Raw genomic sequence first — 27,513 nt, 5'->3', positions numbered from 1 at the left:
TTTCAGCCCAGCCTGTTTTTAAAAAATATATTTTTTGAAGGAGGGGTAGGAAAAACTGGCACTGCCTCACCCACCTTCAACTGCACTTTTTACTGGCCAATCACAGCAGCATTGAGGATGGTAGTGGGGAGGTCCAAAGCCCACATCGTCCCATCCTCCCAGATGCCTGGTAGGGAGAGTTCCTTTGAAGGAAGAAAACGGGGGCGGGGGGGGGGAAATCAAAAGTAAAACAAACAAATTATTTGGCAAAACATTATGACGGAAATCCTTTGCCACGATAATAGCTCTCCATCACTCAGTGAAAACTGTAGTTCAACCACGTGTTCCTAAATTTTGAATGGATAAAACACTTTCCCCTTGCCCAAAAAATAAAGCTGTGCTGAGATTTCAGTCTCAACTTGCACTATCTGGAAAACCTGACTGTGGAGCCATCACATGACAGCCAAGTTGTAACTTACAAAGCTTCATCAGAACATACAATTATGACACTTTGAAACCTGTGACATTAACAGTTTCCTGCTTGTCGGCAAGAAATTTTTGCTTACTGATGTCTCTTTCTGCAGATAAGGAATCCTCTTCAGTACTATTAAATTTAGCAAAAGGCAGATCTAAGCTCACATTGAAAGTTACACATATTTAACGGTTTGCAGGAATGTATAATTTCAGCTCATGATCTATCCACCACCATACTTACTGATATATACCACACAACCTGGATAACATTATGCAAAATATAACAAAGGTACCTCCTCCCAGAAATAGAAAATGGCACAAGGGTTTTGAAACACCTGTCGACTGCTGCAGATTTAAATTGGGTTTGGATGTATACACACTCCAGGATTTGTATTGCCAAAAAAAAGCAAACAAGTGTCACTGCAGCAGTGCCCCTAACTCCCACGCCAATAGCTCTCCATCAAATCAATGGTTATTAAATATTGCAGCATACTGTTGGCTTGAAGTATCAGTATAGCTATAACACTTCAGAAAGTGGCAGCAAAAAGAAATGGTATAAGCAAATGGGTGCTAACATCAAAGAACAAAAGACCATCTTCAAATACAATCAAATGTCTGTAAACGATTTTCTTAAAACCAATCATTAAAATTCTGGAGAAGTCATTTCAGCTTTTTTCCAATTTAATTTAATTTAATGAGAATGCATTAGCACCTGTTTAAAAATTATAAAGACACTTTCGGTGTTTACCTTAATTTTATTTTTAAAATTGATTCTTCCACTCAAAATATATTTTAGATGTTTTCAGAGTAATTATTCCTGGTGGACCAGTGAAAGTAGTTGCAAAAGGGGCGCATTGTAAATAGAGTGTGTAAGTTGGGAATTTGACACAAAGCATTGCAGAGATTCAGGTTAAAAATTGGGTTGGCATGGCATGTAGTGGACAAATAAGGGAAACCTAGGTGAAATAGAGAACAGGGATCTGTAGAAATGGATCCTATCTAACAGGGACAATGCACTTGTTACCTGAAAGCGTAAAGATGAAAAACTGTCAGAAGGGCAGCCAGACATGGAGGGAGGAAACTTAATGTGGTAGTTGTAGGGGATTCAGTAATTAGTGGGAAAGAGAAGCAGAATCAAGAGTCTCATATGGTTATTTCCCAGGGTGAGGGACATCTTGAACCAGCTTGAAAGGATATTGAAGAAATGGGGCGGGGGGGGGTGGAAATCCCATCATTATGATTCATGTCGCGACCAACAATATAGGGAGTAGGCAAGGTATCTTGTTTGGACGTTGCCAGGACCTTGCAGTTACATTAAAGAGCAAGACCTCAAGGATTATAATCTCTGAATTTTAATTGCTGGATTATCCAAGTCACATGCAAACTGATGAGCAGTTTAATGAGATTAACATGCGGCTGAAGATGTGGTTATGTGAAAAAGGGACTCTATTTCATGGGTCATTTAATCAGTATTAGAACAGGATGGAACCATACCATGGAGACTGGCTTCAACTGAACCAGGCTTGGAACAGGGTTCAAGGGGCAATGATAAATTTGGTCCTCACAAAACTTTTTAAATAGTAAGTGGAGGAGGAAGATTAGGTTAAAAGGTAGTATAATAGCCTGAAAACAAACAAAATGTAGAACATTAGGCTAATAATCAGAAATTGTGCATTGGACTCTATTTACAATGCGTCCCTTTTGCAACCGCTTTCACTGGTCCAATAGTAATAGGAAAACTATAAAATGTAAGATACTTAAATCAGGACAAAGAAATAAGAAATATCAGAGTAAAATATTATAGCAGAATGATGGGTTCGGTTATGTGGCCCAAGTAGGCATTCTTTATACAAACATGAAATGTAACAAATCGTAGAACTGACATGTGTGCCATTGCAGAGTCATGGCTGCAAGACAGTCACAACTGAAAACTAAATATACCAAATGTTTAGATGTACAGGAAAGATAGACTATATGGTAGAGGGGGAGGACTAACCTTAGTGAATAAGGATGAAATCATTTGAAATTATAAGAGGATGTAATGAGAAATAAGCAGGCAGTTGAGACTTTATGGGTAAAACTAATAAATAGAGAAAATATAATACTTTGTGGGAGTTGTGTATAGGCTCCCTGGGAGCAGCTGTGAAGTCATTTAAAGCAAGCATGTAGCAAAGGCAGGGAGGTTTTCACAATGAATTTTAATTTTCATATAGATTGGGACAAGCAGACTTGTACATCAGCAAGGTGATGAATTTCTCAAGTATGTGCAGTGTAGATTAGTGTCTGATTGGCTGAAGCTGCCCCCACCCTAATTGCTGAGAGGCAGTTATCTGGCAGTCACCTGAGGCCTGTTTAGGGGCACAAAGGTACACATTGTATTCTTCTCTTTGAAGTTTAAGGAGTGGGAGTCATCCTAAAGTCTGTATAAAAGACAGACAGAAAGCGCACTTAGTAAGCGTTGCGCAGGTCAAAGAGACACAGCCTGAGTGAGTGAGACACAGACAGAGGGAGAATTTGAAACTTGGTAATTTGGTGCAGTGAGGTAATTCGGTGAAGAGTGGGAGAAGGTGCTTTTTCCCAACTGTTTTGTTCGCTCTCTTTCTTCTGGCCTGTAACTTTTAATCAGCAAGGAGAGAACCTGAGAACATCTGAGACCCTCAGAAGGTAAGTAAGTGATTTTTACTCATTTTTACTTTTATTACCTTTTCAAACTGTGTGTGTGTGTGTGTGTGTGTGTGTGTGTGGGGTGTGGGGGGGGGGGGGGGGACTGAAGTGCCATCACAGAAAAGCTGTGACCTGAGTGGCGGGGTGGGAATCTACACTAAATTAAAAAAATTAAGCATTGGTTAACTAATTAAACATAATTACTTAATTATAATTTAGAGGGTTATCTAAGCCAGAGATCGGAGATACTATATTTAGCTTTCACATTTATAGTAGAAATCTAGTGCTAGGAAACAGATAGTTAACAGTAACATTTTAAAAAAATGTTTTAACTTTTAACTTTAATTTACTAATTAATTGACGCAATGTCAGTTAGAGGGGTGCAGTGCTCTGACTGTGAGATGTGGCAGGTCCGGGAGGCTTTCAGCATCCCGGCTGGCTTCATTTGTAGAAAGTGCACCCAACTGGAGCTCCTCACAGACCACATGGTTCGGTTGGAGCAGCAATTGGATGCACTTAGGAGCATGCAGGTGGCGGAAAGCATCATAGATAGCAGTTATATAAATGTGGTCACACCCAAGGTGCAGGCAGAGAAATGGGTGACCACCAGAAAGGGCTGGCAGTCAGTGCAGGAATCCCCTGTGGTTGTCCCCCTCTCGAACAGGTATACCCCTTTGGATACTGTCGGGGGGTATAGCCTATCAGGGGAAAACAGCAGCAGCCAGAGCAGTGGCACCACAGCTGGCTCTGATATTCAGAAGGGAGGGTCAAAGCGCAGAAGAGCAATAGTAATAGGGGACTCTATAGTCAGGGGCACAGATAGGCGCTTCTGTGGACGTGAAAGAGACTCCAGGATGGTATGTTGCCTCCCTGGTGCCAGGGTCCAGGATGTCTCCGAACGGGTAGAGGGCATCCTGAAGGGGGAGGGCAAACAGGCAGAGGTTGTTGTACATATTGGTACTAACGACATAGGCAGGAAGGGGCATGAGGTCCTGCAGCAGGAGTTCAGGGAGCTAGGCAGAAAATTAAAAGACAGGACCTCAAGGGTTGTAATCTCAACGTGCCAGTGAGGCTAGAAATAGGAAGATAGAGCAGCTAAACACGTGGCTAAACAGCTGGTGTAGGAGGGATGGTTTCCGTTATCTGGACCACTGGGAGCTCTTCCGGGGCAGGTGTGACCTATATAAGAAGGATGGGTTGCATCTAAACTGGAGAGGCATAAATATCCTGGCCGCGAGGTTTGCTAGTGTCACACGGGAGGGTTTAAACTAGTATGGCAAGGGGGTGGGCACGGGAGCAATAGGTCAGAAGGTGAGAGCATTGAGGGAGAACTAGGGAATCGGGACAGTGTGGCTCTGAGGCAGAGCAGACAGGGAGAAGTTGCTGAACACAGCGGGTCTGGTGGCCTGAAGTGCATATGTTTTAATGCAAGAAGTATTACGGGTAAGGCAGATGAACTTAGAGCTTGGATTAGTACTTGGAACTATGATGTTGTTGCCATTACAGAGACCTGGTTGAGGGAAGGGCAGGATTGGCAGCTAAACGTTCCAGGATTTAGATGTTTCAGGCGGGATAGAGGGGGATGTAAAAGGGGTGGCGGAGTTGCGCTACTGGTTAGGGAGGATATCACAGCTGTACTATGGGAGGACACGGGTCGGATGTTTGAGGGCAAATCAACATCTGACATGTGGGAGGCTTTCAAGTGTCAATTGAAAGGAATTCAGGACCGGCATGTTCCTGTGAGGAAGAAGGATAAATACGGCAATGTTTGGGAACCTTGGATAACGAGAGATATTGTAGGCCTCGTCAAAAAGAAAAAGGAGGCATTTGTCAGGGCTAAATAGGGTTAAGAAAAATCCCAAGGCTTTTTACACGTACATAAAAAGCAAGAGGGTAGCCAGGGAAAGGGTTGGCCCACTGAAGGATAGGCAAGGGAATCTATGTGTGGAGCCAGAGGAAATGGGCGAGGTACTAAATGAATACTTTGCATCAGTATTCACCAAAGAGAAGGAATTGGCAGATGTTGAGTCTGGAGAAGGGTGTGTAGATAGCCTGGGTCACATTGAGATCCAAAAAGACGAGGTGTTGGGCGTCTTAAAAAATATTAAGGTAGATAAATCCCCAGGGCCTGATGGGATCTACCCCAGAATACTGAAGGAGGCTGGAGCGGAAATTGTTGAGGCCTTGACAGAAACCTTTGGATCCTCACTGTCTTCAGGTGATGTCCCGGAGGGCTGGAGAATAGCCAATGTTGTTCCTCTGTTTAAGAAGGGTAGCAAGGATAATCCAGGGAACTACAGGCCGGTGAGCCTTACTTCAGTGGTAGGGAAATTACTGGAGAGAATTCTTCGAGACAGGATCTACTCCCATTTGGAAGCAAATGGACGTATTAGTGAGAGGCAGCATGGTTTTGTGAAGGGGAGGTCGTGTCTCACTAACTTGATGAGTTTTTCGAGGAGGTCACAAAGATGATTGATGCAGGTAGGGCAGTGGATGTTGTCTGTATGGACTTCAGTAAGGCCTTTGACAAGGTCCCTCATGGTCGACTAGTACAAAAGGTGAAGTCACACGGGATCAGGGGTGAGCTGGCAAGGTGGATACAAAACTGGCTAGGTCATAGAAGGCAGAGAGTAGCAATGGAAGGATGCTTTTCTCATTGGAGGGCTGTGACCAGTGGTGGGACCTTTGCTGTTTGTAGTATATATAAATGATTTGGAGGAAAATGTAACTGGTCTGATTAGTAAGTTTGCAGACGACACAACGGTTAGTGGAATTACAGATAGCGATGAGGACTGTCAGAGGATACAGCAGGATTTAGATTGTTTGGAGACTTGGGCGGAGAGATGGCAGATGGAGTTTAATCCGGACAAATGTGAGGTAATGCATTTTTGAAAGGTCTAATGCAGGTAGGGAATATACCGTGAATGGTAGAACTCTCAAGAGTATTGAAAGTCAGAGAGAGATCTAGGTGTACAGGTCCACAGGTCATTGAAAGGGGCAACACAGATGGAGAAGGCAGTCAAGAAGGCATACGGCATGCTTGCCTTCATTGGCCGGGGCATTGAGTATAAGAATTGGCAAGTCATGTTGCAGCTGTATAGAACCTTAGTTAGGCCACACTTGGAGTATAGTGTTCAATTCTGGTCGCCACACTACCAGAAGAATGTGGAGGCTTTAGAGAGGGTGCAGAAGAGATTTACCAGAATGTTGCCCGGTATGGAGGGCATTAGCTATGAGGAACGGTTGAATAAACTCGGTTTGTTCTCACTGGAACGACGGAGGTTGAGGGGCGACCTGATAGAGGTCTACAAAATTATGAGGGGCATAGACAGAGTGGATAGTCAGAGGCTTTTCCCCAGGGTAGAGGGGTCAATTACTAGGGGGCATAGATTTAAGGTGCGAGGGGCAAGGTTTAGAGTAGATGTACGAGGCAAGTCTTTTTACACAGAGGGTAGTGGGTGCCTGGAACTCGCTACCAGAGGAGGTGGTGGAAGCAGGGACGATAGTGACATTTAAGGGGCATCTTGACAAATACATGAATAGGATGGGAATAGAGGGATATGGACCCAGGAAGTGTAGAAGATTGTAGTTTAGTCGGGCAGCATGGTTGGCACGGGCTTGGAGGGCCGAAGGGCCTGTTGCTGTGCTGTACATTTCTTTGTTCTTGTTCTATGTCTGGGATAATCTTTTGCAACAATATGTCCTAGGACACATGTCATATTAGATTCAGTAATGAATTATGAGCCAGATTTAGTGAATAGCCTAATATTGCATGCACATTTATCTAATAACAATCATAATATGATAGAGTTCAAGTGTTTGAAAAGAGGGGAACATGAAGCAGCTACAAAGAGTTACATATGGCTGATTTCAATGCAATGTGAAAGAGACTGCCTACAGTAAACTGGGCAAATTAGTTAATGGGTAAAGCTATGCAGATCAGTGGAAGGTGTTCAAAACCAAATTCAATGTCATACCAAGCTAGTTCATACCCTAAGGGACAAGTAGTTTTACTTGACAGAACAAACAGCCAAAGATTCAGGATAAAGCTAAAAATCAAAACGATTCACAAAAACATGCAGATTCCTGCAAGTCGGAAAGATATCAACAACAGCAAAAGAGTATGAAAACAGGCAACAAGAGCTACAAAGAAAGGAAGCATGAAAAATAAGCTTACAAAAGAAATCAAAATCTCAAAGGTTTTTTACAATTACATTACAGAAAATAGGATAATCAGGAGTAGTGTGGACGCTTAAAAAATTGATATCAGTGTTACCGTTAATGAAAAATAACGTGCTCAGCCACTTCCAACCCCTCATGACAAGCATCGAGAACAGAACGAAATAGGACCAGTGATCGGTGGGCCCTACCAAACCCTGGCCTCCAAGACAGGATATGTTGCTCTCCATTCAATATAATGCACCCAGCCTCCAAATCAAGATTACCAAAGCATGGCAACCATTCAATTGGAATTCATCCCCCATGTCTTGCAAGGGAATGGGCTCAGGAGGACACCCCGCCCGGCACCCATCAGGATAAACGACACACCGTGTCGCAGGACTTGGATGGCACAATGGTGGCCCCTAACCAGGGACAGTGCAAGAACCCTCTCAGGTGCCTCCACTGCTCTTCTAAAGGTATCTGCAGTTCCTCGAAGTAAGCTCTAACAACGTGCACCACAGAGCTGAAATTCTCGTCAAGGCAACATCTTTGATGGTGGCCATTATCCGATGCACACTGCACCACCAGGACGAGAGCTTGCTCAGCAGCAACTGTGCCACGAGAAGCTGGGCCCCACCCCAGCCTAGCCCACTCTGGCTGCCACAAACAAATGAGGATTAAAAGATCAATCAGGAACTTCCAGGGCCACGTTGCAAACCATGTAGCCCAAGAAATAGCAAGTATGAAGTGTGCACCAGGATGAAATGACGGATTCATAGACAAGCAGAGATTGAGCTCGCGAAAACACAACCACTCCCATGCGCGCATCATGTCATCCCCTGCATTCTCTATTTAATTTCTTTGTGACTATCTTATACTAATGACCTCTGGTTTTGCTCTTCCCAACAAGAGGAAAGATTCTCTTTGAGTGTACTCTAACAAATCCTATTGGGCCATCCCTCAGCCTCCTCTTCTCAAGAGATGATTGATCCAGCTTGTTCATTCTTTTCTGACAGGAACTCCCCTGCTTTTCTGATATCATTCTTTTAAATCTTTTTTGCACCCTCTCCAATGCTGCCTTTTTGATAATGTGGCAGTATAATTTTATAATATATTTCACTTGTGAAGCTAAGAAAACACAGGAAGTAAAGAAAACAACATTTCAGCCGTGGTTATTGATAGATAAAAGGTGGTGAGTGGGAATGATGCATCAAGAAGAATGGGATGGAGTTGGATGGGCAGTTAGAGCATGGGAGAGAGCATGAGAAACTGTTGACAGTTGGCATTAAGAGAAACTGATGCCTCAGGAGCACAAAGTTTGGGAGGCATAGACTACAATATAAGAGGATAGACATCATGCTTCAGCTATACAAAAGCCCTAGTTGGACCACACTTGGAGTACTGTGAGCAGTTCTGAGCACCAAACCGTAAGATGGCTATATTGTCCTTAGGGGGACAGCAGCATGGATTTGCCAGAATGATACCTGGATTCCAACGGCTAAGTTATGAGTAGAGAATACACAAACAAGGCTTGTACCCCTGGGAATTTAGTTGTTTAAAGGGTGATTTGAATGAAGCTTTCAAGATATTAAAGGGAGGAGGTAGGTCAGATAGAAAAAGGGCAGGATTTAGGCAGCCCGCCATTGGCCAGCAGCGGGATCTTCTGGTCCCGCTGTTGTCAATGTGGCTTCTCTCTGAATGCATCCCTCAGCTGGGAAACCCGCAGCAAGGGTGCGCCGTCAATGAGACCGGAAGATCCCGTCGGCGGGAAAATTCCAGTCTCACTATTTCCACTAGTCAGGAAAACTAAGGGACATGATCTAAAAATTAGAGCCAGATCTTTCAGGAGTGAAATTAGAAACCACTTCTATACACAATGGGTGGTAGAAACTTTGACTTTTCTTCCGCAAATGGCAACGGATGCTTCATCAACAGTTAAGTATAAATCTGAAACTTATTTTTTAACCAAAGGCATTAAAAGCAGTATGGGACAAAAGGCAGATGTATCAAGTTGAATCACAGATCAGCTATGATCTCATTGAATGGTAGAACAGGCTCAGGCGATAAATGGCCTACACCTGTTCCTATGAATGAATAAATCTCATGGTGTGTTTTGAAGTTCTAGGTTTAATCTATTGGTTTATTTAGATGTTCTCATTGGTGCCTTGAAAGTTAGACGGTAAATAAATTTAATGGCATTAGTTGTGTACTGGAAAAGTTATCATTTAAACCTATAGAAGTCAAACATCAGATGAGTTGTCACATGGAATACACAGTCAACTCTCCAAACATTATAGAAAATATAACACACTATATGAGTTCTACAGCATAAGTTAGCCTTGAAACTTCAGATACATGGTCTTCTTTGTAACTTGTCTTTGTCTCTTGGCAGCTTTCAAAACAAACAAATGATTCTACTTCATGTAACATCATGGTGATATTGAATTCTTTGTCGGCCCTACATTTAAAATTTGATTCGAACAGATGCCATTTTCCTGCTGCATTATTACAATTATTGTAATGATCCAACTTTACTGATAAGTCATCTGTAATCTGATGTCAATTGACTAGAGATGTAAAATGTACAGTGAATTTTTTTTTTAAAGCTTTAAAAGAATCTCTACACAATAAATCATTGCTATTAACCTTTTAGCTCCACTATCCAAATTGAAATTCATACTGGCAGAAAGGGGAAAAAATTACCTTGTGAGACGAAGGAATCAAAGAAAATCAAGAAAAAACAAAAATGTTATGAGGACTTACATATGTACAACAAAATCATAAAATAAATTAAGAGATGAAAATGAATACACTACCTCCGACAACAGTGGTCACCAACTCTTGTAGAATGTTCTGTACAATTTCATGTACATTATCCTCAAATTCAAGACCCTCCCCATGACTGCTGCCTGCAATCCCTTTTGCAATACCTTGTGTGAGGACAAAATATAAAATGCTCAGAACAAATCAGCCAGACAGGACTAAATTAAAGCAAAAACAAGCACGGATAAAACATGCCTCAACTTTCTCTCAAATAAAGGAAAATGGGACTTAGGGGATGGTTTTTTTCCATGTGAAATCTTAGTAGAGTTTAAATTCTATTTGCATATATCTTCAGGAATATAATATTGTGACATCAATATAAAACATTTTGGTATATGGAATTACCTTCAGTTACACTAGCTTGCCTAAGCCAAGTGTTTAATATCTATGCATCTGAAGTGCCTTTGGAGAAAATCTGTATCCGTATATTCATCCTTTACCTATAACATCACTTTATGTAGAACCCATTACAACAAGATTGATTTTATTCTTCTTTCACCAGTGAATGTAAGGGGCAAATGAAGAGTTCTCTCGGTCAGCCAAACAATGGTTCTGATTTTGTAGTCAGTTGGGAATGAACAGTGCTCACCATCCATTATACTCAAGAGTTATCCACAGATTTTTAGTAGGCTTTTGCACAACGTATGGAGTCTGATATAGTGCAGCACCCGAATAGGCGATCTGGGAATTGTGTGAACAGGTGGTTGTGTGAAACAACAATATGCCTCTTCAACCAACTGGACTGAAGTATGTTTACTGAAATATGCAGTCCAATACAGGAATTATAAATTAGAACATTTAATTCAATGTAAAATCATGTACAGGAAGTGAAATAATGATAGAAAGGAAAATGGGATTAGAGAAATGAGACAAAGAAAAAGTTAGAAAGTGTAAAAATCTTCAACTATAATTAAAATCTATAGGATGAGACTCCACACTGATAAAAGTATATTTTCTGATCCAGATTGTTGAGCAGCAATTAAGAATTATGACATGGTTAAAAAGTCACATTTGAGTGGACAGCCCCAACCTTTTCTGGCATGTTTACTGGATACCTGATGGACATATATTGGGACTTTACAACCTTGATGAGTTTGAATGCCAAATCTCTCAACAAGGTGGAGAAGCTCATGGAGGAGAAGTGGAAAAAATCAGAAAGCAACTCCCCGATTTCCATGTTCAATTGCACATGTGAGATGCCAATAGTTGCTGTTCATTTAATCCTTAATGGTGGTGAGTACTAATAACCTTACTGCTATTGAAACTACAAAATCCGGGCCATAGTATTTCAATCCAACTTCATATGCCACCACTGCAACATTTGACTACCTTTCTAGACTGTAAAAAACATACTATGTAGAGCTTTTGAAGGAATAAATTAATTTATACATGAGAAGCACAAGACAGATACAATTATAAAGTAGCATGAACAAGAGAATTTACTAGCCACTTGCAGTCTTCCTGCCCTGTACATATTCAGAAAAAAAGGTCCTGTTGAATAGCAGTCTCAACATTAACAAAAGGCTCCTATTTAACAACTTCTACAAAAAAAACTTGTGAAATCATTGCCAACAGTCATTGTGGTGGTGCACTGCAAGGAAAAAAGTCAGGAAAGAAGCATCACATTGGGGTACCACTCAGGCTCCGGGATTAGTGCTTCTCTTTTCCGTCAAGATTTTCTACTTAAGTTGACTTGCTCTCTTTTATTCACTTCTAATAAAGGTCATCTAGGTATGATACAAAATATTCCACTGTCTACCTCTTTAGGTAGCAGCAATTAATATGGCAACAGTTTCTAGACAGAAAATAGTACGTGAACTTTAACTGAGGTTTATCCACAAGAGACGTCTATATCCCCACGTTCAAGATTTGATCCCTCTCCAAGGCTGGGAATCAATAATATATTTGCATTCAGTTTTATCAACATACGACGATATCTTTTGGGAGCACATATCAGGAATTCAGACGTACATCCCGCACAATTTTCCATCCAACAAAAATAATGAATGAAACTTCATGGAGCAAGGTATGCACAGTTCCTCATTTGCTCTCCCAGAAAACCAAGTTATTGGCAGACATAGTCAAGTCAGAAAGTTCCCACGTCCTATCAGAATAATTCACAACTACTGTGGGTTTCACACTGAACTAATAGTGTAGGTAGGGACCTGATTTTCTCCACAGGCACTACACATAATGGACAAAGTCTTAACAATTACAGTAAGCTTGGTAAATTTATCATATTAAGAAAAATGTAACATCTCTCATGGAATTTATTGGTGGCTTAGATTTTTATAAAACATTTATGCGTATCTATTTCCTTCTTCATAAATAGCTTGGCAGAAACTAATTACATCTGAACACCCTGAATCAATTCAATACACAATGCAGTGTTCTTTCCATTGTCACATACTATTTCACTATTTTTCATGTTTGAATCATCACTGATACAAGGTTCTTTAATCTTGATGTTTTACAAAACTCAGAGGCAAAATCATGATAGGCTACCTATTTTCAGTATATTCTTCCTTAGTCTTACCAGTTCAGATTCCACATATGATAGAATGCAATCCAATCGAGAAAAATCACCTGGATATTTGCTTTTCATGAACTTGTCCTTTTGAGATTTCAAATTATATTCTCCTGCTCGGTTTCAATAATTACCTTAGACTCTTTGTCCAGTGAAGGCAAAAATAGGATCTTGAAAATAACAGAGCATTCAAAACTAAAAATAACAGGAAAGTGCTTCAATCACACAAAAAGAATTGTGGTGTAGTCTGAAATGCAGAATGGATTTTGTAAGCAAAGGTTGCATTTCAAATAAAATGAGAAGAGTAATATGGAAGTGAGGTAATCTAACATTTTCTTCTTACATTCAATCCTCACATGTATAAAACAGTAGTGAAAGGATTTCTGGTCGTGTTTCTGAAGATTTTTATCTTCAGAGAAATTTGCAGCAAGTAATTTATCACCGCAAACAATCAGGACATCTTTGGAAAAGATTTTTGATTCTTTATGTTGTTACCTTCAAGATAGCCTCGAGTAGAACCAACATATGTTGGATCAAGAAAGGAACACCAGCAAAGTAAGCTCAAACTTTCTATAAATTCGATATCTTTAATGCGCTTGTACTAAAATAAGTAGTGCAATCTTGCACTGGCAGATAGCATGGGCTGAAGACAATTGCAAACGCTACAGGTCCTGCCTTGTAGTAACAAAAAAAAAAAGGTGTGCTCCAGAACTAGCGGTGTCCCGAGTCAAGCTGTTCTAGTACAGCTGCAACATTGGCATCTATACAATAATGTGGAAAATTTGCCCAAGTATATCCTATTCACAAAAAACAGACTGGGTATCCAATTAAGCCAAGTAGTGCTGCATCATTCCACTCAAAATCATCAGAGAAGTGATGGAATGTGCCATTAACAGTGTTATCAAGTGACACTTGTGCAGCAATAACCTGCTCACCATACTCAGTTTGGGTTCCACCAGGGTCTCTCAGTTCCTGACTTCACTAGTCTTGGTCCAAACAGGGACAAGAGAGCTGAATGTCAGAGGTAAGTTGAGCATGACTGCTGTTGACATCAAGGAAGCATTTGACAGCATGGCATCAAAGAGCCCTAGCAATACTGAAGTGAATGAGAATCAGGGAGGAAAACTCTCCATAGGTTGGAGTTGTAGCTAGTACAAAGGAGGATGTTTGTGGTTGTTAAGGATCAATTGTCTCAGCCCCAAGGCATTGCTGTGGGAATTCCTCAGGGTAGCATACTTGGCCCAACTATCTTCAGCAATTTCAATAAACCTTTGATCAGCATTAAGGTTAGGAGTGGAAATGTTCACTGGTGATTGCACAGTATTCAGTACCATTCGCAACTCCTCAGATACTAAAGCAGTTCATGCCCACATGCAGCAAGACTTGGACAACACTCAGGTTTGGGCTCATAAGTGGCATTTGTGCAATGCAAGCGCCAAGTAACGACCATTGCCAACAACAGCATTACTGTCACAGAATCCCTCAATATCAACATCCTGGGGGGGGGATCACCATTGACCAGGAACTTAACTAGATGAGCTATTTAAATACAGTGGTTACAAAAGCAGGTCAGGGCTGGGAATCCTTCAACACGTGACTCATCTCCCGACTCCCCAAAGCAAAGTCACCATGTACAAAGCACAAGTCAGGAGTGTGATGAAATACTCTCCACTTGCGTGGATGGTTGCAGTTCCAACAACACTCAAGAAGTTCACAACTATCCAAGGCAAAGCAGCTGTTTGATCTGCCACACATCAATCACCTTAAACATTCACTCCCTCCACAAGTGGCACACAGTGGCATCAGTGTAGACCATGTACAAAATGTACTGCAGCAACTTGCCAATTCTCTGTTGACCTTCCGATCTCGAACACATGTCACACATCATCCTGATTTGGAAGTAATTGCCATTTCTTCACTGTTCAAAAAAGCAACTCACCACCACCTTCTCATGGGCAATTAGGAATGGGGATTAAATACTGGCCTTACCAAATGTTCAAAACGAATGAACGAACTAATGAATACAAAACATAATGTTTTGAAATTCCACACTGCAATTTTTTGATGCAAATGGAAATTCAGAAATAGTAATAGACAAACTGCCTACATACCAAGTAATACAGGTTACATGCACCACCAGCCCACAATCTGCTCACCAACAATGCTTGCTGAGCAAAAGGCCGGTAAGGTATTAATGTTGAGGGAGAGAAACATTAAGATCATTAAAATACAAGGATTGCAAGCCATTTGATATCAACTTGTTCAGGAACAAATCCAGAATCAGAACAAGGCATGGAAATCTGTAATTTCCAAATGTTTAATAGATCACAACACAATGTGTACATCCTTTAAGTAATCATGATCAGAAACAACTAGTCACAAAAAATACATATATTGTAGCTTCACAGTGCGTTTGGAGAGAATCCCATATCTGGGGCATCTTTAAGCCTGTAAGACCGTTTGATTGTTACCCCTCATTGAAATGTGAATTTGACCTCATCTTCATCGTCAAAAGAAATCGCAGCACATGATGGAAAGATCCATCAGCCCCTTCTGAAGACTAGACAAAAAAATAGTTTCCTCAACATCCACCCTAAATTTCATATCGAGGGCCTTGGATTTTTTTAAACTTCAATCATACCCACCTGTTATTGCCAGAAATCTATTTGATACCTCCTAATAATCAGGCAATAACCAATTTGATTTTGGTGTGGTGTGTACTAAAGTTTGATTTAACAAATCTTTGAGTGGGTGAGGTGCATTTACTCTTAAGAAAGTTACTTTGACAGCTTCTGAACAGCAACTAGAACTTCCTCTAGATATGTGACTCACTGTACTTGATTTGGACATGGAAAACAACAGATGTGCCACCAAGCGATTTTGAAAACTTAAGTCATTTGGAGCACAGAATATACCCTATCTGGCCGAGGAACTACTACAGTTGCATGGAACAGACCTTATTAGATAATGATTCCAACCAGGTGTTTGAAAATGTGGCTAGCAGAAGTACCTACACCGAAAAATGTCCTTGTTTGCTGCAAGCAGTAACTCAAACTCACCACCTAATTACGAGGCAGTTCAGCTACTGAATCAATGGGTAAAGATTGAATTGGCATCTTTTCAGCTGAATGTGATTAAGTTTTGGGATAAGTCCTTAAAGGGAAACCAAAACCCTAAATAGTACAAGATAATAATAATCCAGATGAAATAACAGAATGCCTTGGAAAAGTTAGCCTCTGTGTTGTAGTGACATCTGGAGAAATGCCCCGTGCTGGAGATAGACAGGGGGCAATTTCTATTCAAAAGAAATATGGTGGGACAGGCTCCCAATAGTTGAAGTCATGATGTAAAGTACTGTGGGCTGTCCTTGGCCAAAATTCAAATCAATCCTGATGATGGCACTACTTCGCGCTGGAATTCTGCGTCAGAAATGATGTGTTCCGTGTCTGTTTCTACAATAGAAGCGGCAGGTCTTGGTCAGCAACCAAAACACTTAATCTTTCAATAGAATTACAACCATTAAGAGAAATCAAAGAAATTAAATGCTTATTCGCTTTTCCACTGTGTGAAATGCAACAGGGACCTGTTGCTGACAATGGAAGGAAAGAATTGCAAGTACAATGTAAGGCAAGGCATTTTAACCAAGTGGAGTAGAATATTTTCAGGGAGATAGTGGCCTACATTCTACTATATATGGAAACTGAACTGAGAAGCAATATTGTTTTACCAACGTTTTAGTGCATTAACTAAGGAAACAAATGAATAATTTCCTTCCTTTAAACTAGCACTTTCCTAAGTCACAAAAACTATATACAAGAGGCCATAATGAAACTTTATTTACTTTTAGCTGCTGTGGCCTGGTCAACTTCTGTTTGTTCATTTTCGGCATTACAAATATCCGTCCCATTTTCTGGTTCTGTATCCTCGCGAACATGTTTGTCGACTTCATTGAGGTGGCCTGATTCAGGCACCTGTGACACCTCAAGAATAGGCTGGTCCTCAAGTCGGTTCAGTTGTGGAGATTCGGGTTCACACTGGTTCACATTGGACTGTTGGAGGTGATGCTGTTGCCGAAGTCTCTCCTTTTCCATTTGTTTTACTTCCTGCAGCTGTATGCACAAAGACATGGTTTAGGACTGAAAATGGTGCCCAGTCTTACATTTCTAAGGAATACGGTGTTACATCTGACAATTTCCTAGCTCAGACGGTATTTTTGGAAAGGTGGGCACAGATTTTGAAGACACGTTCAAGAACAAGAGGGGAGATAACCTAGTTTTCAAGGAAAGAGAAGTTGAGAATGTTTTTTTTGATAAGTGATGGTGGTTGAAAAGGGATAGTGACAGAGTACAAGCAGGTTCCCAGCTGTGAACCCCAACGACAATTTTCTTTTTTTTTTTATAAAAGGAAATTATTTTCGGAGTCAATTCTTTTTTTGGTTTCCACTTAAATTTCTTTTACAAGGGGGTGCAGTTGGATGGTCAGTGGCTTTGAGCTACTGAGCTTCAAGGCCAGAGAAACAGTCCAAAGATGTGCAAGGTTAGGTGCATTGGCCACACTAAATTGCCACATAGGGTCCAACGGTTAGGTGGGGTTACTGGGTTACCGGGATAGGGTGGAGGTGTGGGCTTAAATGAGAAGCTCTTTCAAGGGCCAGTGTAGACTCAATGGGCCGATGTAGACTCAATGGGCCGAATGGCCTCCTTCTGCATTGTAAATTCTAAGACTCGTGGAACAGGATTAAGGGAGCAAGAAATGACTCTCATGGGTGAGTTTGGACAGCACAAGAGGGAAGGCAAACCAAAAACCAGAGAAAGATATGGGATCAGGATAGAGGCAAGGAGCACTTTGGGGAAGGCTAGGCTTTGTGAACAAGGATTTTATGGAAACAACAGAAGCTGCCAATGAGGTAGATAAAAGGCCCTAGCTCAAGTCACAAATGAAACTGCCCTCGCTGGATTCCTACACTCCATCGCTGCTCTATACCCCCACTACTGTCTGTTTTATTTTGAATTGTGGGTTGCAATTAGCTGAAGTCACAGGTACTTATGGTGAGGTGAAGGAAAACAGGGGACATATAAGAGGCCAGAGAAACAGAGAGTTGGGGGTTGGTACATTTTCAGAAAGTTAAATCTAGAAATGGGTGAGGCCATGAATAAATTTGAACAAGTGAGTGAGAATTTAAATTTGGAATGTTGAGGGATTGGCAACCAATATAAATTGGCAACAGGGATGGTGGGTAAGTTGGACTTGATATAGAAGTGGGAATGTGAGTTTATACTCCCTGTCCACCTTGTTGTAGAGGGTCGGTTAGTTCAGCTGGCTGGATGGCCGATTTGTGATGTAGAGCGATGCCAACAGCGTGGATTCAATTCCCGTACCGCCTGAGGTTATTCATGAAGGCCCTGCCTTCTGAACTTTGCCCCTCGCCTGTGGTGTGGTGCACGTCAGGTCAAATCACCACCAGTCAGCTCCCTCTCAAAGGGAGCCTGTGGTCCTCTGGGACTGAGGCAACATTTACATTTATTTACCTTGTTGTGCTGGGTGGTTTGTGGGATCAGCACCCAATAAGTTAAAAGAACTTTCTGCCTCGAGATGCATTGCTAACCAGGCCTAAGGCAAGGATGAGGAACTGAAATAATGGGTGGAATACTCCCATCTGGGGACTAATTCCCGTGGTGGTAGCAGGGAGGAGGTTTCACACTGTGGAGGCAGATGGGCTCACTAATTATGCAACTGCCACATTTCGCTGTATTCCGTGGTGGCGTAAGCCTGATGGCGCGTAGTGTAGCCACCTAAATTGGCCAACTCCCGATTTAAAATGGCGAACGGCAAAGGCTGATGGGAAAGTCAGCCAACATCGACAGAAACCAGCAGCTGCAGGTTTGCTGTGTATTTACCTCTGCAAAGGCCAGACAACATCGATACCAGCGACCATTAGCATAACAAAGTAGCAGCCATCTGCATACTGATGAGCAATCCCCGGGAACAATAAGTAACATTTTGGACACACAAAGCAAAGCCAGACTCCTCGGCGCCAGCAGGAGCCAACACAAAGGAGGTGAATGAGCACCTCAAGACCGCCCATCGATCAGGGAACTGCTCCAGTATTGGAGAAATCGAACCAAGCGATTGGGACAAAGTCCAATCATTTGGGACCAGGTACAGGGTCCGCCCCGAAAGGCGGGAAGCCCCTGGGGACTATAAGAGTTAAGGCCCAAGTTCAAATCGCTCACTTCACCTCTGCGTCCTGCCCGGGTCACCCAGCAACACGAACCAACATTGACCGTGATCGGTGCAGTGACCCCCGACAAAGTAAGTCTTAATTCAACGTTCGCTACGAGATAGGCGCTCCTAGCTACCATTCCGTACCAACTTCGAATCCCGCAGACTCAGAACCCGAACGAAAGGCCATTTGTTCCCCTGACCTGGTGGGCCAGTCCGAAGTTAAGTATAGGCCTGTTAGTTATAGAAGTAGCTTAGAGGTAGAATTTGTGCACGAGTAGCGATTACTGTGTATAATAAATGTGCTTTGATTTGAATCTTACTAATCGGTGTACTGGGTTATTGATCATTACTCGGACTTGAACCTCGTGGCGGCATCATAAAGATACCTGGCGACTCGAGAGCAAAGGTATTAAAACAGAGCAATTGAACCAAGGAGAAAGTTAGCAACAGTAATGAAAAGGCACCCAACATCACTGATCCACAACTGAAGAAAGAAGTTGGATCTCCTGAAAAAGATGGACATCCTTGATGACAATGAATCTAGAAGATCCGTCTGTAGATGTTCCTCCCACCCACTGCTGTGGTGTTCCAGGTGCAGGGTTGCTTTGATTTGAATCTTACTAATCGGTGTACTGGGTTATTGATCATTACTCGGACTTGAACCTCGTGGCGGCATCATAAAGATACCTGGCGACTCGAGAGCAAAGGTATTAAAACAGAGCAATTGAACCAAGGAGAAAGTTAGCAACAGTAATGAAAAGGCACCCAGCATCACTGATCCACAACTGAAGAAAGAAGTTGGATCTCCTGAAAAAGATGGACATCCTTGATGACAATGAATCTAGAAGATCCGTCTGTAGATGTTCCTCCCACCCACTGCTGTGGTGTTCCAGGTGCAGGGTTGCTGGTGACCTCCATTCCGAACTCCAGAGACAGCCCCAGTCTTTGCTCAGACGGGTCCTGTCATCTGCACGCCACGTTGTTCCAGACGTGTTTTTGATCGGCGTGTATTCCTGCTGGCGCCGAGAGGAATTGGGCATGTGTGCAAGATTCTGGTTGGGCCTTCATCTGCATCCCATTAGAGGGGTGCAAATCTGTACTACACTGGCCTCCAGCGGAATTCCCCATCCACCGTGACATGCACCAGCGAAAGATAGTGAGAAGTTCACGCGAATGTGAAACCAATTTTTTTTGCACTCCTGCCACATATTGGATTTGAAAGCCATGTTAATTTATTACAAAAAAAACAACCAGAAAGGTTAGATATAGATTGATGAAAAACATCTCAATTTCACCAAGCAAATAAAGATCAGCATGCATTCTCAGTCAATAGATTAACAATTTCTGACATTTTATTTCATTTCGGAGAGTCTGAAATGAGCTAAGTGCATCTTCTTGCACTGTTGTCAGTTTTCCAATTACAATTTCAAATAAATTTAATTTAAATCAAATTCACATGGCATTGTTAACATTGCATAGGTTACACTGCTGTGGTGGTGGTGGTTGTGTGTGTGTGGGGGGGGGGGGGGGGGGGAATGCTGGAATTTGGATGGGCATGAAAAATTTGAAACAAAGTTTGAGAGAGATGTGTTTCATGAGAATAAGGATTTTTAGATTGGTTTTAAGAAGATTTTTGTTAACAACTTGCATTTGTATTGTGTGTTTATACAGCAAAATGAGGAAGCATTCGTGTGGAAAATCTGACACCAAACCACACGAGGAGTTACTTGAATAGATGACCAAAAGCTTTCTCAGAGGTAGGTTTCAAGAAACATTCAAAAGGAGGGAGAGAGAGAGAGAGAGAGAGAGAGAGCGGGAAAGCCAGAGTTGGAGAGACTTTGTGGAGGGGGGCATTCTAGAGCTCAGGCAGCTGAAAACCTTCAATGGTGGAGCAATGAAAATCAGGGATGCAGAAATGGCCACAATTGGAGGAGCACAGGAATCTTCAATTTCCCCCGGAGGAAAGGAGTGGCAGGGCCAAGGGAAGGATTTGAACACAAGAGAGAGACTTTTCAAATTTGAATTTTTTTTTTTTTTAATTTTCCAGTCCAGGAGTCAATGGAGATTAGCAAACACAGGAGTGATGGATGAATGGGACCTGATAGATTTACAGCAACACATTTTTGGATAAGCTCAAGTATGCCAAGGCGCAAAGCCAAACAACAAAACATTCACATAGTCAAGTCCAGAGGCATGGATGGATATTTCTCATGAACTGAGGTAGTAAAGTAAAGTCACCATAGTCCCAGAAGACCACGGGTTGCTTTCCCCTTTGAGGGGGAGAGCTGACTAGTAGTTATTAAACCTGAGGATCACCTCACCTCAGGCAAGGGGCAAGGTTAGAAGGCGGGCCTTCATTAATAACCTCAGCTGGTATGGTGATTCACCCCACGTTGTTGGCCTCACTCTGCATCACAAACCAGCTGTCCAGCCAACTGAGCTAAATCGGCCCCTGAACAGATGTAAGGGCATACAAAAGCAGTGTTAGAGAGTTGGAAGTAGCAAGTGTGGGTGATGTTGCAGATATTGGGTTGGAAGCAGATCTCATGGTCAAATCGGATACCATGAATGCCAACCATCTGATTCGGCCTTAGAGGGCAACAGAAAGTCAGTGTCTAGGGAAAGGGGTGATCAGAGGAGTCAAGGAGAAACGGTTTTGGTCTTCCTAATATTTAGCTGGAGGAAATTTGTGCTTACCCAATACTAGAAGTCAAACAAATAGTATGACAAATCAGACACACAACAGGGGTCTGGGGGTTTGTTGAGAGAGGTGGTGAGGCAGAGCTGGGTGTCATCAGAATACATGTGAAAGCTAACTTGGAATCTAAGTGTGTAGGTGAGAAAAGGGGACATGGATAGATCCTTGCAGAACTCCAAAAGTAATGGTGCTGAAAAGAGAAACGATTGCAGGTGATTCTCTGGGTGCGAATAGAATGGAACCAGCCACGGGTTGTTTCACCCAGCTGGATGAGTGGAGCAGCATTAGATCATATGGTCAAACTTTGTCAAAGGCTAAAACTAGGTTGAGAAGGACAGTTTACAATGTCAGTCACAGAGAATCATTTGTGCTTTACCAAACATTAAAAAAACAATTGCAATCATAATTTAGAATTAATCAATCCATCCATTATGTTGCATTGGTATATATGAAAACCTTTTGCTCATCACATTTCAAGCATCACTAACAAATTCATTCTCCTTAAATTTCACAATTACAAAAATGAATAAGCATATAATATGCAAAAAAAAATAACTTTTAGTACCCAAGTTTTCCTAGTCATTCCAGCGACCAACTGTTTTGCAGTTCTGCAAATCAGTATTTTCTTTTAAATTTCAAATCAACTCTACCTTCAAGAACTCAATACTCACTGCTTGGTTTTCCATTCGTGCAAATATAACATTCAACATCTGTGTTAGTGTTGCCTTGGCTGTGGTTTGGTTTATTAAGTTTTTGCTGGCCAGGTAAATATTGTAGCACGTTCTAACAGCCTGTAACACAGTTCCTTCGTGTATTTCTATATGCTGAGATGTTACTGCAGTTAGTAAGGCCTAAACAGAGATGGGAGAACAATAAAATAAAATATTATTTCCACCAAAATCCTTCGGTAACAGTGTTAAAATCATAAAAAGATATTTTATTGAAACAGTCCATACCCACATGCAGCAAGACCTGGACAATATTTAGTTTTAGGTTGATAAATGGCAAGTAACATTGGCACTCATAACTGCCAGGCAATGACTAGCTCCAATAAAAGAGAATATAATCATCTCCTCTCGACATTCAACCATCTCCAACAAGAGAGAATCTAATAATCTTCTACTGACATTCAATGGCATTACCATTGTTCAGTACCGCACTGGCAAAACCCTGGATGTTACCATTATCCAGAAACTAAACTGGACCTGCCACATAAACACTGCGGCTGCAAGAGCAGGTCAGAGGCTAGGAATTCTGCAGCAAGTAACTCACTTTGGTTCCCCAAAGGCTACCCATTGTCTACAAGCACAAATCAGGAGTGAAATGGAATACTTCCTACTTGCTTGGATGAGTGCAGCTCCAACAACATTCAAGAAGCTCAACACCATCCAGGACAAAGTAGCCCATTTTATTCGCACACTACCCATAACCTTAAACATTTACTCCCTCCACCATCGACTTACAATGGCAGCAGTATGTATTATCTACAAGATGAACTGCAGCGACTTGCCAAATTTCATTCAATGGCGCCTTTCAAACCAGTGACTCCCGACCACCTGATAGACCAGTGGCAACATACACATGGGAACAACACCACCGGCGAGCTCTCCTCCAAAACACATACCATCTCGACTTGGAAAAATATTGTCATTCCTTCATTGCCACCGGGTCAAAGTAATGAAACTCCTCCTTAGCAGCACTGAGGATTTATCCACACATACCGCCATGGTTCAAGAAGGCAGCTCCTCCCCTCCTCATAGCTAAAGCCCTCCATACCAGGCAACATCCTGGTAAATCTCTTCTGCACCCTCTCTAAAGCCTCCACATCCTTCTGGTAGTGTGGCGACCAGAATTGAACACTACACTCCAAGTGTGGCCTAACTAATTGAAATTAATAAATAATACTTGGAAAATATTCAATGTCTTTGGCCCTTGGCAGCCCAATAACTACAGTCTCCAGGTTTGTAAAGTAAACACAATTAATTTATTTACTGTGCTTTCCTTGCTTCTCTGAGAAATCACCCCACTCAGGTAGGATCCAATCACCGCCTGTCAACAGCAGAATACAGCTTTTGGGCCAATTCATTGGCCATCAGCCAACCAATCAAACCAAGCCCCACCGATTTCACGGGTGCCAAAAACTCTTGAATTCTGCTATCCGAAGGCTAGCACAGTGTACTATGTTGCAACTTTTGAGTTCCCTGCTTCCTCTGCTGGACTTAAAGATATATGTCCATGAAGTATCCATGGATCAAAATGATGACGGTAAAAATAAAGAAAGGGGAAATAAGGGAATCAATAGGAAGGGCCATAAGGTTTATACTATAAATTGTTTTATTTGTTCATTGGATAAGAACATCACTGACAACACCAGCATTTTCTCCCCATTCCTAAATGCCTCAAAGTTGTACTCAGTTGCCTTCTTGAACAATTGCAGTCCATCCGGTTGGTGCAGGTATATATATATACAGCACTGTTGGGAACAGAGTTCCCGGTTTTTGAACATCCGACAGTGAAGGAACAGATCAAAGTCAAGATTGTGTGAAGCTTGGAGAGGAACCTGTGGTGGTGGTGCTCCCATGCATATGTTGCCCTTATTCTTCCAGGTGGTAGAGGTTGAGGGTTTGGAAGCTATCAAAGGAGGTCAGGCAAGTTACTGCAGTGTATCATATGGATAGTACACTTTACTGCCTCGGTTGCCAGTTGTGGAAAGACCAAATGTTTAAAGTGCTGGTGGGCTGATAAAGAAAGCTGCTTTGTCTTGGGTGTCAAACATCTCGAGTCTTTGTGGAGCTATGCTCATCCAGGCATGTGGGGAGCTTTCCATCACAAAAACTGTTGCTTTAGAAACTATTACCATCTTGCAGGGAGGAGAAATAGAAATATGTAATTCAATTATCAATGGAAATTGTTCACTAAGTTACAAAAACAATGGTTGCAGCAGTGTGAATAATAACCGTAAGCATAAAAATAAAGCAAATGCAAATTAAAGTCCAACGTGATGGTCTACCATTTTCAAAGATCAGTGTGCTCTACTACAAACCCAGCTGTGAGAAGCAATTACCACTCAAATTCCGCTATTAGTTTTCTCAGTACACCAATTCACCTTTCAACAAGATATGGAGCATTCAGGTTCACCTGAGAGAGTGATGAAATAAAAAAATGAAAGCTGAAATAATTTAAAGCAAGAAGTTTTGAAAAGAACCAAAAATGTAATAGAGGATCTAAAGAGGAAAACAAAGTTTTAAGAAAAAAGAAAATTCAGATTTCTGAATGTGATTAGGAACATTTTAAAAATCATGCACCAAAGATATGCAATGGGACAAGCGTCATGTCATGCCACAAGAAAAAAGTAATGGTCTACTTAGCCAGTGATCAATGTTGAAGGTAACCTCATATGCAAGGTGAAGCAACCAAAATAGCTATTTCAAAAGGATGGTGGTAAATGCAGATATGGCTTTTAATTAATACTGTAGATTAGAAAAATGATACATGATTTTCACTTTTAAAATAAAGCAAATTAGTCAAGATATCATTTTAGTATACAAGCTCATTGTTTCTCAAGCTGTACTGAAACCAAGACAACTCACAATTGTTTAAAAAAGCCAATATGGAACACTCGATTGCGATGTGCAAATTCTTTCCATATCATCCCCTTCTGCAATATTGCATTGCGTCCTATTCAATGCAAAAGTGAAGATTTTTCCTCAAGGATTTTGGTTTTCCAAACAAAGGGCGCAATTCTCCAGAAAGATTTCTAACTGTGGTAGCGAGCGGGAACTGCCGCGAGATTCCCAGCGCTCGGCCCAGTGGGGCCGGCAAAGCTATCAACGTTAATTGGTCCACTTAGTGAGGCACCACGGGCTTCTCGCTGCAAATGAAGGCTCACCAGCCGATTTGCTGGCACTGTGCTCGCCAGCCCCCTGCTAACAAGGTCGAGCAGCTTTTGCTCAGCCAACTTCAGTCAGCTCGCAACAATGAGGAGACCGCCCCCAAGATTCGGCAATGCGGACCTGGGGAGGTTGCTAGACGCAGTGGAGGCCAGGAGAGATGTCCTGTTCCCCCAAGGGTTCCGGAAGGTGAGCCACAGGGCAGTCAGTGCTGGCTGGGACGTGGTGGCGGCTGTAAGCTCCAGGAGTGTGACCAGGAGGGGTCCAGTGCCGAAAAAAGTGAATGGCCTACATTGGGCAGCACGGGTGAATAGACACCAATGCCCCCCCCCCAACCTAAGACCTTTCCGCCCCCATGCGAGCACCCTGCCCCCCCCCCAATCCTCCATACGGCCCCAACCCTCCCTTCACCCACCCCCCCTCCCATCACTGTGAACCATGCGTCTGGTGGAGGCCTGCCAGACATAAGAATTCTCACCTCCTTCGAGGAGCAGGCCTTGGAGGTGACGGGGGTGGCCGAGGTCAGGGTGATCACCAGTGGGTAGGTTGGTGGAAGCCACAGAGGCGATGAACCACCAGGCCACACGCGGAGGACCTGTCATAGGTGGGCATTGCTGAGGCACTGCAGAACATGGCCCAATCACAGAGGAGCATTGCACAGGACATCAACACGATGGTGCAGTTGTTATTGCCTTACTTCCTGACCACATGTCATTCTCTTGCAGGTCCTCCAGCTAACAGTGCCAGCCCATCCCTGATGGCCCCCTCTCCAGCCTTCCAGGAGACCAGCTCGGAGGGGAGGAAGACATGATCGAGGTGTCACAGCTGTCATCCTCATTCTCCAACAGCGCAGATACACGCACCTCGGTGGGAAATATTAGTGGTCAGGCTTCTGGGGCACAATCCGGTGAGCACCACACAACTGCTGCTGTACACCAGGTGAAGGCAGGAACCCCCAGACAAGACAGTAGTGAAAGATCTGCTGGATCCTTGGACCCACCTGGGTCCCAGCCTGATGCTGAGCCTCTGGTACTGGGTTACCCCGGAGCTGATGGAGACTTTAAGGGAGATGTCAGTGATGCCCCAGCAAGTTCATAGCCAATTAGAGGAATCCCAGTCTACGGGCACAGGAGATGTCGCCGGTAATGCGTGACACCGAGGCCAATACTGCTTGTGTGGCAATTGCAGTGGAGAGCCTTGTGCACAATGTCAGCATCATTAGTGGAGGTGTTCAAGGCATCGCGCAGTTGGTGTCGGCCATGGCTGAGGGTCTCGAAAGAATGCCCAACTCGCTGGGGGATGTTACCCAGTACCGGGCTGACCTTGATGAGGTTCTGCGGGACATGACCCGCTTTCATATAGGAATAGCCGAGCGCTGCGGAGCTTGTCCCAGTTGCAGGTAGGCATTGCCGATGCACTGCAGAGCATGATTCAATCACTGAGGAGCATTGCAGAGGGCGTTGACATGATTATCATAGATTATCATAGAATTTACAGTGCAGAAGGAGGTCATTCAGCCCATGGTGCAGGCTTCGGGAAGCCGCCAGGGCTGGCAGAGCCAGGTGATGCAGAGGCAGCCAGGGCTCAAATCAGCTTCCCCTCCAAACCAAGGTGAACCCTGGGGCCCTATGGAGCTGTCCCAGAGAATGGCGACGGTGGCCACCAGTTCCCCAAGTTCCACCCCTCTGATGAGACTGCGCCTCACAGTCAGCACACGAGACAGGAAGGCACGGTTGTGCATTTGCCGCTGTCAGATACGCCTCTGGCCCCAGGGGACGCCCTCAAGTGGCCTCGAAGGCCACTGGACAAGGTAAGCAGCTGGCTGCCTCCACCTCTGATGTGCATCCTGGGGAGATATAGATGAAGCAGCAGAGCTCGGAGGGACAAGCACATTGAGGATCACTGAGGGCACAGGGTGGAGGTTGGGGGCGGGGGTGAAAGTATGGAGTGAAGGGCTGCACCATCGGGAGACTGGGGAATTGTATAACATATCCTTGAGCACAACCAGTATGACGCCTCTGTCACTTTCTTCCACAATGCGTGACCTCAACCTCCGAACCCGCGGCCCATCT

General features: G+C 42.9%; 1 protein-coding gene across 4 annotated transcripts in view; it reads right to left on the bottom strand.

Moving 5' to 3' along the window:
* Positions 1 to 27,513, bottom strand: part of arfgef1 (ADP-ribosylation factor guanine nucleotide-exchange factor 1 (brefeldin A-inhibited)) — a 362,892-nt gene that overhangs the window by 197,428 nt on the left and 137,951 nt on the right. Inside the window, exons 5-8 of one of the 4 annotated variants that reach the window (XM_072467619.1) lie at positions 22,223 to 22,402; positions 16,470 to 16,737; positions 10,095 to 10,208; positions 75 to 182 (exon numbers count right to left, since the gene is read on the bottom strand). In XM_072467619.1, coding sequence (XP_072323720.1) covers positions 75 to 182; positions 10,095 to 10,208; positions 16,470 to 16,737; positions 22,223 to 22,402 — 670 coding nt within the window. The remainder of the gene's footprint in view (positions 1 to 74; positions 183 to 10,094; positions 10,209 to 16,469; positions 16,738 to 22,222; positions 22,403 to 27,513) is intronic. The other 3 variants (XM_072467620.1, XM_072467621.1, XM_072467623.1) reach the window with 3 other exon arrangements.

The sequence above is a fragment of the Scyliorhinus torazame genome, chromosome 11 (genome assembly GCF_047496885.1).
Source record: "Scyliorhinus torazame isolate Kashiwa2021f chromosome 11, sScyTor2.1, whole genome shotgun sequence".
NCBI classification, from domain to species: domain Eukaryota; kingdom Metazoa; phylum Chordata; class Chondrichthyes; order Carcharhiniformes; family Scyliorhinidae; genus Scyliorhinus; species Scyliorhinus torazame.
Note: the sequence above shows the minus strand (reverse complement) of the source record. Positions and strands in the feature narration are given on the sequence as shown.